General features: G+C 36.6%; 1 protein-coding gene across 1 annotated transcript in view; it reads right to left on the bottom strand.

Moving 5' to 3' along the window:
* LOC102494276 (UDP-glucose:glycoprotein glucosyltransferase 2-like) overlaps nucleotides 1-12,701 on the bottom strand; it is a gene marked incomplete at its 5' end in the record, with an annotated part of 28,363 nt that overhangs the window by 2,632 nt on the left and 13,030 nt on the right. The window contains 3 exons of the mRNA XM_027774988.1: nucleotides 1,670-1,754; nucleotides 4,490-4,575; nucleotides 9,317-9,425. Coding sequence (XP_027630789.1) covers nucleotides 1,670-1,754; nucleotides 4,490-4,575; nucleotides 9,317-9,425 — 280 coding nt within the window. The remainder of the gene's footprint in view (nucleotides 1-1,669; nucleotides 1,755-4,489; nucleotides 4,576-9,316; nucleotides 9,426-12,701) is intronic.

Here is a 12,701-nt window from a genome sequence, read left to right as displayed (position 1 = left end):
CTATGGAACAAGGCATTCTTATCTTGACATAGCACTATTTTTCTTGTGAATAATATCATTTTCCTGCTAAGAGAATCTTCAGACAGTATTATCTCAATTTATGGAGACTGTTTGGCTACTAGGATAACATGTTAAAGATTTAGTCAAAAATAGTAGTATAATTTCCTGTCTATATTTATTGTTATTATTTTTTCACCTTCTTTGTTTTGTCCAAATGAGCATAAGAGGCTCTGCTGTCAGTGAAGGGGTGGGATGGGCTGTTACATGAAGGTTAAGCACCTGGATTTGAGAGGAGAAAGTTTGGGCACGAATCTCAGACATGCTCCTAATTAGCTGGTTTATCTCAGGTCTGTGCTATAAGGGATAAATTCTGTTCAAAGAAAGATGTGGCCCTTTCTCCTGGCTCCTCTATCCTTAAAAATGTCCTACTTGATAAGAATGCCTTTGTTTACCTGGGGACCACAGGCCATGACAGATACTCTATGCTGACAATGTGTATATAATGCCATGAGCCACAAGGCACCAATACAACCTCTGGAGGGCATAGAGGCTAAGGTCAGTCACACAGGATGTCAGTCAGGTCTATACAGCCGACTCCTAGAAAAATCTGGACAGCAAAGTTTAAATGCGCCTTCCTGGTAGAATCAATGCCCCATGAGAACCATCACACACTGCTGCTGGGAGAGAGTAGTGCTGCCTGTAGTCTCCACAGGGGAGACAGCTGGAGAGTCCACATCTGGTCTCTCCTGCACCTTACTCCCCAGGCCTGGTTTCTGATTTTATATGTATCCTTTTGCTGCAATAAACTGTAACTGTGAATAGAACCGCTTTCCTGAGATCTGTAAGTCCTTCTAGTAAGTTATTTAACTTAGGTACCAGTCAATTACAGGCCCATTATGAATTTCTGAGTCTGTCTTTTTATTTTTAATCATGTAGGACAATTAAATAATGTTGGTAAACCACTTAGCAACAGGCCTTGAAATATTAAGGAATAAAAGCATGATTGGCTATTTTTACATCTGCTTTTGGTCTAGATAAAGAGGATTCCTTTGATCTGCTTCTGAATGAGACCCCATGATGGAATCTGATTACTTCACAGTGACATGAGGAAGCAACAACACAATTTATAGCAGGAGTGGGGGTTGAGTAATGGATAACAGATGTTGGCCACCTGAAATTTCTAAATGTAAACTGTCTCAGACCACAGCGCCCCAATCCCAGAGCCACCAATGCTGCAAAAGACAAAAAAGCTCTGCTGTTCTCAGAACTGTAAAACTATTTTCTTGCTACAATTTTCATATTTTCTTTATACTACTACTGTTCCTGCCTATCTCTGTAAAAGTGTGACAGAATCCAGTTATTTTAACTGAAAATCTGTATGTATGTACTATTGCCAAATTTTACTTAATTCTTCATCATCGTGAAAAACCACTAATCATTTTTATTTTTATTTAAAAATATACCATCTTCTAAGTATCTCTTTAAATAAAATTTTTCTTAAGCTAGATTAAAAATACCCAAGTTTAAAATTTATTGAAAAAAGTTATTTCTACAAATATATATTTCAAAAGGATCATTCTGAGAAGAGAAATGCTACGTGAACTTACAATGATACAAAGACTTCAGTATTCTAACATGGACCACTCTTTGAAAAGAGTAATATACTTACTTTAAATGTTGGTGAGAGAGAGTTTTTTAGAAACCAGAATTTCACTGGTGTTTTTGTGTTACATAAAACAGAAAGCATCATAATTCTGTGTAAAAGAACATTAAACCCAGTATACGTTAACATTAACAGAAATTCATCCTACTTTTTAAAAGACTTTAAGTATCTAAAGGTATGAATTAGAAGTTTTTCACTATGAATTATGGAGAAGCCACTGAAATATCTTCAAATATTAGATTGATCAAGAATATAACCTATAAAGATGGGAAAAATATATCTCATTGATATAGGCTAAATTGATTGGTCTTTATTTGTTCTGTTTTTTATTTGCTGACAAGAAAGCTGCTCTGATACAGTCTTGTGGAGCTAAATTAGACTCTAACATTAGCTCTCTTACTATGTGATTCACAGTGGGTCTGCAAAGCTTTGAGAGTCAAATGATCTGTCTATACTGATACATTTACTGAAGCAATTTCATTTGCTTTGCTATCCTATATTTCTAAATAGAAAAGATCTAAAGTTCCACTTTAAAACACCAACATTGCAAATCAAATATTTTTTGGAGCATCCTCTATAACCCTTCTACATAAACTACTAAAAAATACCTCTCTGAACTTTGTAAATACGCTTTCCTCCTCTCATTGCCCTTCTTCCCTTTTATAAAACAAGGTATTTCTTCACTGGAAAACAAAAATCTACTATGTATCTATTTTTCTTACCCATCTCCTTGTTACAAAATATGTCTATTTTCTAGCCTTAAAGAAAAACCAGTAACCCACATCAAATCAAACTAATGAAATTTCACTGTATTTAAATAATATACTTTCTTCATAATTGTAAGTAAAAATTAAAAAGCAAGGTTAATATCAGTATATACTTTGTTACTATTTGGATAAAAGGGACTAAAAAATAAAAAATATTTATTTGCTGATATACGCAGTATATCTTTGGCAGGATGTAAAAATACTACTACTGTTTTCCTGTGGGAAAATGAACAAATCAATTGAGTACCAGAGAAAGAGAGCTGGGAGATTTTCTTCTTTATTATATATATTCTTTTATTTTTCTCTGAACTTTGGACTGTGCAAATGTATTACTTTTCAAAATGATACAAAAATATCTACCTTAAAAAGTGTTCGTACAGATGGCCAGAAGCAACTGAAAAAAATGTTCAGGACGTCTTTTTCTTCTTTGTTTTCTTTATACAACCTTATTGTGAAACGGAATAAAAAATTAGGAATAGACAGTTTCAAATAAACTTTATATGCTCAAATAAAACACTGTTTGATAAGCAATAAAAACAGGCACACCTTTCAAAAGGAATAGTTACTAAACTGTGAACAAATTCTTATCCTAACAGTTATGAGTTATTGATATTATATACATGACAACTAATATCACTTGTTTTTGTGAGTTTTTTTTTAAATCTATTAATGTGAAATATAATTGTACTGTTTCAAGGTTAGTTTTTATCTTTTTGTAAGGAATGTCTACAGTTTATAAGCCCTCTGACTAGATACAGTCTTCCCATTATGAAGGTCCTAGACAGACACTCTCAAAAATGCCCTGATTTAATTTCCTTTCCTTCAAATCATCCCAAAATGAATTGTTTTGATTCTTTGTCAATATCCAGTTCAATGCACATACTGAGTACATAAATCTCTCTCTTTTTACCAAATAAGGGGTCAACTATAGAAAAAGAAGCCTAGATGGGACAAAATCCAAAATGATGGGAGAAAAATCTGCTAAGGCTGTTGCCTTATGTGGTCTAAAATTTCTATTTCTCATCTTTGATGAAATGATCCGTTATTTACCATAATTCAAATTAAGTTAAGCTCTCTCAAATGGACTTTCAAAGTCTCTACATTGTGAATCTACAGCAGGCTGATCTTGGTTTTGATCTGTCCTATATCCTCTGCCCTTCTAGTAACCACAACCTGGTATTCTGGGGGAGTCATTCCTCCTGTAGTTTCATTTTATGAGGTTTAAGTGGGACAAGCCTTCCCACTGGCACTAGAGGTAGGCCTATGTCCCCAAGTCTGGTCAGCCGGAATCACAGTGATCAGTTTAGTTTGGGACCCATGGCTAGAGCTGAACCAATGAGTCAGCTATTGAATATCCTGGTGGGCATTTGGAAAGAGGAAACATTTCCACTGGAGATGGTAAACAGTTACTTGTAAAAGTCCGAAAATGAAGGAGACACAGAACTATTAATACTAAGAAATGGAGAAAGTTTCCAGACATTACTACTGGAATGTCCAAAATCAGATCTACTCCTGGATTCTTTAGATATGTGAGCCCATATTTTCTTTTTTTTGATTGATGATATAACTAGTATAGGCCCAACCTCACTTACAGATTTCGTATTATATTGGATACTGCAGCTTAGCTGGCTACTTTGAGTTCTTTGAGGAGAATACCCAATCTTTCCATCTCTCTGCAACTTGGTACCTACACTCTACCTCCAGCTTTTCAAAATCTGCCTGTCCTTTAAAACACATTTTAGCCACATGCTTCTCCATGAAGTTTCTCCTGATGGTCCTTCTGACTAGATATATCTTTTTTCTCCTTTGGTTTCTATGTAACACTTTATTTTCAGTTGCCTTACAACTCTTGCTTCCTATGCTGTTAAGATTTATGTATCTATCTTATCCCTCCTAAAGAAGAGGATCTGTGTTCTAATTTTTACCATCCTCAGGTTTTCCACATACTATCACTGTATTGGGTCATTGGAAAACTCATGACATATTTTTCTATGCAAAAATTCATCATGACTTTTCTGATGACTCTGAAGTTTTGTGGTAAAATATCATTAGCAATTACCTCTTAATGGAATCCCACACTCCTTTTCTTTTTTCATCTTTTTCAGTAAGGATATCTTCCTTAATTCTATCTGGTTTCTTTTGTACCTAGATAACATCACAGAGAAAAAATTTAGAATTAGCAGCTTTATGGTCAGAGACTGAAACACGCTGGGCAAGATTACTCTTCAAAATCAATCAGCCAGGTGCAGTAAGTCAGGTAATATCTCAGCACAAAATTACAATCTAACCTTCAACTACCAATTTAGATTCCTGTTTTTAGTTTTTTTGGTGGTTACCTCTATACTGCTAAAAAATGTGTTGACATCTATATTTATTGACGAACTAACTCCAGATATAATAAGATTAGTCTGTATTCACAGAGTTTAGAGGTTATTCACTTTGTGATGACAGAGAAGTAGCTCACTTTTATCACCCCTCCTTTTCTCTCTTGGTCTGGAAGTTCTGGAAGTAACATTTATATTTTCAGCTTTTCCACCGAATATCTTCTATAACTTGAAATAATATTTCCATTTCCCATTCTTTATTCCAACTCTTTCAACAGTTGCTCCTGTGTACTGTTTATATGGCAAGGATACTAATACCTCTATCCTTTCCCTCTGCCTCCCAACTTGCATTGGTTAAACCTTTACTTTAGCATTTGTAAATACAGGTAACACTTATGTTTAGTTTGGTAAACATAAATGTGTCCTTTGCATTTTGCTATAGTGATTCTAAAACTTGAAAATTAGCGACTAGTGCTTATTATGGCAATGCGAATAGTATCCTTTAATGGGTCTGAAAGCCTACCAAAGCTGTACTTCCTCTGGGTAGTTTCAATGACAAGAATATCAGAGGAGACACTTGCTAATTCAAACACATTCTTCCTTACATTTCACCAAAAGAGAAATATTTTTCTTGGAATTTTAATGTCTATTATTTTTTTTCAGGGAGATACACATATCTGTACGTGTCTTCATTACCCATACACCTAATATTGTACAGTTTATTACTCATGTTAAATAGTTGTCTGGAATACCTACCTTCCTGGAGACATTTTTTAGAGCTCAACAATTAATTACCTGTTTATTTCTGAACTTTCTTTTCACTGGTTTACAGATTAGTTTCACCGTCTCTTAAACTATCTTTTTTCTTGGTCTTCAACATCATTATGAGAGCAAACCCACCTCAAGAAGTGGCGTGAAAATTTTTTTCTAAATCTTCACACTTCAGAAAATAACTTTATTTTGACTTCACATTTGATTAAGAAATTGGCTACATACCCTAGGTTCCAAATAATCCCTCCCCTCCCCCCAGAATACTACAGGATCTGGCTGTCTTTTAACATCTATTTTGAAAATGAAAAGTCTGATGGGGGACCAGCAGTTAGTGTAATGGCTATGTCGCTGGACTCCCACGTAGTCAACCGCAGTTTGCGTCCCAGACCTGGTGGCTTAAAACTCACGCCGGGCGCGTGTGCATACGTGCCCAAGATCCTGAGAGGAGAATGGAGAAGGGATTGCGGCGTGACCATCCCCCATGGGGGGGGGAGATTTCTCGCTTTTTGTCTCTCTGTCTCTCTCTGTCTGTCTAGCGAGCGCACGCAGCCTTTAGCGAAAACCAAAAAAAAAAAAAAAAGAAGTCTGATGCTGGTGTTAGTGCCATCCTATTATAGTGACCTGCCCTTTCTCTTCAGTAGCTATTAGGGTCTTATGTGGGACATTTTAACTCATCTTACTTTTGTGGACTATTTTGACATTCACATTTATCTCTGTCTTTAGGTATAGGATACTGTCCTGTCTCCATTTTCTCTGTTCTTTCTTTCTGGAATTCCTTAGTAGGATAGTGAACTTCATGGGCTCATCCACTATGCTGCTTATCTTCTAACTCTTTTCTGCCTTTTTGTTGTAATTCTGAGATATGGATGGTTAGCAGATAAAATTGTATTACAAAAAAAATTGTATTAGGAAACAAGCGACATTGTCATTATGCCAACTGCTGGTCCCTAAAAAAGTCAGTATTTAAAAAAAAAAAAAAAAAAAAAAGACCAGGGGAAAGGGGGGAGGGAATTCAAGTAATTGTATGGCTAGGTCATAGAATGGTTGTAATTGCTATTTTTTATCAAGTCTTAAGAATGTGTAGCCTTCAGCCAGCCAAGGTGGCACAGGCAGTAGAGTGCCATTGCTCAATGAAACATCCACATGGGGAAGTCTAGGGTTTGGATCCTGGATCCACCTGAACATGCCTGAGAGCTGGAAGGCTGGGGAAGGATCATGGCATGAGAACCTGTTAGGGGACATGCCTCTCTCACTGCCTCACGAAACAAATTCACCATTCAACACACTCTCAGGAAGTATTTTTCAAAGCCAAACTAGCTTATACTCATAACAGTCCTATAAGGTAGGTTCAATTGTTATCCTCATTTTACAAGTAAGGAAGATGAGACAGACAGAGGTTAAGTCATTTCTCTAAGTTCACACAGCTAGTGGATAACAGAGTCAGTTTTAAGCCCACTCCTGTTACCTTAGATTTTCTTACTCCATTCTCCATGTCTTTTTTTTTTTTTTTAAATACTGACTTTTTTAGGGACCAGCAGTTGGAATAATGACCATGTTGCTGGACTCCCATTTAGTTGACTACAATTCGAGTCCTGGACCTGGTAGCTTAAACTTATGCTGGTCGCATGAGCGTGTGTGCCCAAGATCCTGAGAGGAGAATAGAGGAGAAGGGATTGTGGCATGGCCATTCCCCTTGGGGGGTGATTTCTTGCTTTCTGTATGTCTGTCTCTGTCTTTCTGGCGTCTCTGGCAAGTGCACGTGTCCTATAGCAAAAACCTTTAAAACAATATTTTTTTTAATAATTATTTTACTTAACTTTATTTATTTATTTATTTAAAATTAACCAGAGAAGGGGTGTGGGAGAGAGAGAGAGGGAGAGAGAGAGAGATTGATTGATTGATTTATTGATTGAAAGCAAGCCACCAGGTCTGGGACTCCAACTGTGGTTGACCATATGGGAGTCCAGTGCCCTTAACCATCATGCCACCTGCCGGCCCAGTATTCTCCATGTCTTTTAGGCTATATTTTGTCTTTTTATTTATTTTTAGTTTTGCTATAGAATACATGTGCTTGCTAAAGAGAGAGAGAGAAATCACCCTCCTGATAGGGAGAGAGGGGATGGCCATATCACAAACCTTTCTCCTCCATTCTCCTCTTGGAATTCTGGGCATGCAAACATGCCTGGCATGCTTTTTCCCGCTAGACCTGGGACTCAAATCACACAATCAGCCATGTTGGGATCTAGATGCCTTAACCACCATGCTGATCCACATGCTATATTTTCTTTCTCTACTATTCCTGTAACATTTGGGATGGTTTCTCTGGTCTATCTTCCAAATTGAAAATTCTCTCTGTAGCCATGTTAAACCCATTCACTGGTTCTTAATTTTTGTAATATATTACTTGGTCTCAAAAGTTCTATTTAAAACAAAAAATCTGATACACACATTTTTATGATTTGCTTTCTTCTGAAATTATTTTCAAGCTTGTCTTGTATTTCATTAAATACAAACATAGTTGTTTCAGAGTCTGTGTCAATCATACTAACATGTCTTCTTATGTCTGTCTTCTGTTGTTTCTCCTGGTTTTCATGTGTTTGGTTATCTTTGACCACATGCTGGCTTCTATACTTGAAAAATCTGACTTAAGCTTAGGTTATCACAACTTTTTTTTTTTTTTTGAGAGAGAGAGATTTTGACTATAGGGCGCCTGCACTCTCCAGACAGAGAGACATAGAGACAGAAAGCGAGAAATCCCCCCCCAGGGGGGATGGTCACGCCGCAATCCCTTCTCCTCCATTCTCCTCTCGGGATCTTGGGCACGCACGCACACGCGCCCGGCATGAGTTTTTTAAGCCACCGGGTCCGGGATGCGAACCGCGGTCGACTACGTGAGAGTCCAGTGACACAGCCATTACGCTAACTGCTGGTTCCCAGGTTACTACAACTTTAATACAGAGATTCCTGAATGTTTCTGCCAGATACCTGTATGTCGTAGCAATCTGAAACTGTTTCAGCAAAATTCTTTGAATTATATAAGTGACACAATTTGGACCAACAGACTGTGAAACAGTTACTATGTTCTACCATTATTCCAAGGATATATTATAAAGGGGGTTTTCTGATAGATTACCCACTTTATGTTGGCTCTGGGTTTTAATTGCTATCTTAATCACCTGGAAAATGCCAGGATGGGAAATGGTCCCAGGGCAAGGGTTGTTTCGTTAGGCCAAGAGAAGATTCTGTGCTTGCTTCCTTCACTAGGCTTTTCCTTTTCCTTTCATTTTGCTCTTGGATTTCCTTACTATCATTATTTCATATTGTGAGTTTCTTATTGCTATTAAGATTTTGTTTAAAAAAACATTTTACCCAACAGTTTTTATTAGTTTTAAACAGAAAGAGTGGTCCAAAACTACATCTGCTATAATTAAAAACTCCTTTTTCACTTTCTTTCTAGAACTTTTTCTTTTCAGAGCTAACTTTTCAGTCTGTGTTCTTAATCTCATTTCTAGAGCTAAATTTGTAACATCATCTGATTAAAGATATGGTAGATCTAATAGCTAAATCATATCTTAAAAATAACCATTCTTTCTCTCCTATCTTCAAGTTCTGTTCTCCATTCATGAAATTAATCTTTTTCTTTCCCTTTACTACTAGAATTCTAATACAAAATTTTAGATGGCAAAACTGTAAAATTAGTTGTAAAATAAATGTAAATTAACTACTTAAGGACAAAAAGAATAATTCTTAATATTAGAAACAAAGGCTATAAAAAATTCTGCTTCACTCACTTGCACTTCAAGGATCTTGCTTTTGAAGCTGTTTAATACAACAATGACATGTCCTAATTCTGGTTCAGAATCAGTTCCTTTATGCGTGAAAGTAGAAAAACACAAATATCTGTAATTAATTAAAGAATAAACATATAATTATAAAGGTATAGCTAGAATAAATTCATTTGGTAATAAACCTAAGTACAATATTGCATGTGTATATATGTTCGCTTTCATTAGTCAATTTAGAAATAATACACTTGTATTTTTGAAATGAGCCAATAAATTAAACTTAATACAAATTAAAGTTACAAAAAAGTAACTCTGTAAATTCCAATTTATCATATCTCTAATAGAGTGCAATGATAATTAAAACGTGAAATATTTTCTAGACTTAGAAGGTGTTTATATATCAAAGGAATCCTATAGTCTTCAACATCTTATAAATATCCACTAGCCTTCTTTCTTTCTTTCTTTCTTTCTTTCTTTCTTTCTTTCTTTCTTTCTTTCTTTCTTTCTTTCTTTCTTCCTTCCTTCCTTCCTTCCTTCCTTCCTTCCTTCCTTCCTTCCTTTCTTTTCTTTCTTTTCTTTTCTTCTTTCTTTCTTTCTTTCTTTCTTTCTTTCTTTCTTTCTTTCTTTCTTTCTTATTGTAATAGGCACATACACTTGCCAGAGAAAGAGAGAAGAAAATACCCCTTAATGGGACATTGTCATGTGACAATCCCTTCTCTCCATTTCTCCATCCTACTAGAATTTTGGACAAAGATGCACACATACCCAACATGTTTTTCAAGTCATCAAAAACTGGGATTCTAAATGCTGTCAGCCATGTGGATTTGGTTCTCTTAACCACTAAGCTGCAGGAGGCCCTCCTCCAGCCATTTTCAGATGCCAATGTTTGAAACACATTGTTAAGCTCATGAGACTGAAAATGTGTTTATGATGTCCATTTGCATCACTTTAAGATTTCTATTTTATATTGCATATAATGCAGCACATTTTCTAATTTTCAAAATTACTTCAAAAATCAAATATGACAGCTGTGTTCAGTAACTCTCAAACTATTCTGACTACGCACCAAAAATTTTATTGTTAAAAATATTTGGGGGGGAGGAATCAACAGATGGCATACTGGTCACATCATGAGACCCCCACATGGTCAACCATGGTTCAAGTACTGGACCTGGTGGCTGGAAATTCATACTGTGTGTGTGTGTGTGTGTGTGTGTGTGTGTGTGTGCGTACATGCCCAAATCCCAAGAGGAGAATGGAGGAGACTGGATTGTGTGTGGCCATCCTCCCTGGGGAGTGATTTCTCACTTTCGGTCTCTGTCTCTCTGGTGTGTGAACATGCTCTATAGCAAAAATTGCTTTAAAAAACATTATGTGACCAGCTAGTGGCATGGTGGTTAAGATGGCTGGAGCCAGGATGGCCAAGATTTGAGTCCAAGACACAGTGGCTTGAAAAACACGCTGGGTGAATGTGCATGTATGTCCAGAATCCCGAGGGTTTTGTCCAGCGATATAGCCATTACGCCAACTGCTGGTCCCTAGACCTTAATTCAAAAACAGTAAAAAGAGATAAAGAAGGCCATTACATGTAATGTGAATATATATGGACCTGAAATTCATTTATTAGTTCTGTAACATTTTAGTGGGATCCTTAGAATTTTCAATGTATAAGATCATACATACATGTTTGCAAACACGGATAATTAGATTAGTCCTAACTTCGATGTCTTCTATTTCTTTTGCCTGCTTAATAGCTCTAGTTAGGACATATAGTACTGTGTTGGATAGAAATGGTGAGAATGGACATCCTGCTATTGTTCCCGGTTTAGAGGAAAAGCTTTCAAATTTCACCACTGAGGATGATAGCTTTGGCTTGTCACAGATGACCTTTAGTCATTTCAAGATTTTATTTAATTTATTATTATGTTAAAATTTGCTATAAGGCACATGTGCTTACTAGATAAGAGACAGAGAGAGGAAATGCGAGAAACCAAACCACCAGGTCTGGGACTCAAATGTGGCTGGCCATATGGGAGTCCAGAGCCTTAATCACCATGCCACCTGCTGGCCCCCATGACTTTTAGTGTTTTAAGGTCCATTCCCTGCTAATTTAATTTGTTCTGCATTTTTATCATTAGACATGTTGAATTTGTTAAATGCTTTTTTAGCATCTGAGAAAATCACATAGTTTTTGTCCTTCATTCTGATAATGTGGTATGTCATGATGTAGATCTGCAAATGTTCAACCATCCCTGCATCCCTGGGATAAATCCCATTTGATCATAGTGAATGATTCTTTTAATGTGCTGTCGAATTTGTTTTGGTAGCATTTTGCTGAAGACTTTTGTGTCCATGTTCATCAAGGATATTGTCCTATGATTTTTGTGTACTGTCCTTGCTTGGCTTTGGTATCACAGTAATGCTGGCCTTCTAAAACTAGTTTGGAAGTATTCCTTCCACTTCTATTTTTTGGGAGGGTATTGAAAAAAGTTGGTATTGATTCTTTAAAAGCTTGGTAGAAATCAGCAATGAAACTGTCAGCTCTTGGGCTTTTCTTTGATGGGAGACTTTTTATTTGTTATTCAGTTTCCTGACTCTTTATTGGCCTGTTCAGATTTTGTACTTCTTAATAATCCAGTATTAAAAGGGTACACCTAGGAATTTTCCCATTTCTTTTAGGTTATCCAATTTGTTGGCATATAATTGTTCATCATCTTTTATGATCTCGTGTATTTCTGTGGTATTACCTGTAATGTTTCCTTTATCATTTATTTGAGTCTTCTTTTTTCTTAGTCTAGTTAAAGGTATATCAATTATGTTTACTGTTTTGAAAAAACAACTTAATTTTACTGATCTCTTCTGTTGTTTTTCTTGCCTCTAGCTCATTCATTTATGTTCTAATATTTATTATTTCCTCCCTTCTATACATTTTGGGCTTAGTTTCTTCTTCTTTCTTCCTTTCATGAGCCAGAGGAACAGAGACAGCCCCAGTAGGGCCTTCATGCTGTGATCCACTCCCAGCCTTTAGCCAGTCTCAAATCATGAGCAGTCACATGCCTGGCATACTTAGGGAGATCTTCAGACTTGAATTAGGAACATGCTCATATGAAATTGCCTCACAAAGCTTTGTGTTTTACCACACCACCACCACTGATCCGCTATTCTTGTCTAATTCCTTAAGGTCTATTAGGTGGGACTGCACCCTGGATCTGCTGGAGCTGAGGTCATAGTGACTGGCCTGGTCCTGCCTAGGGTAAATGTAAAGCCTTGACCCAACAGGGCTAGGAGTCTAAACCCTCGAGTCATTTGGAGTGACCTGGCTCTGGGGTGAACCTAAAGCCGTAGGCTGTAGGACTGGGTGGACAGGCCAGAAGAGGCTGGTCTGTCACTG

The sequence above is a fragment of the Tupaia chinensis genome, unplaced genomic scaffold (assembly GCF_000334495.1).
Source record: "Tupaia chinensis unplaced genomic scaffold, TupChi_1.0 Scaffold000507_1, whole genome shotgun sequence".
NCBI classification, from domain to species: Eukaryota; Metazoa; Chordata; class Mammalia; order Scandentia; family Tupaiidae; genus Tupaia; species Tupaia belangeri.
The sequence above is the reverse complement of the archived record's forward strand: the minus strand, read 5'-3'. Positions and strand labels throughout refer to the sequence as shown.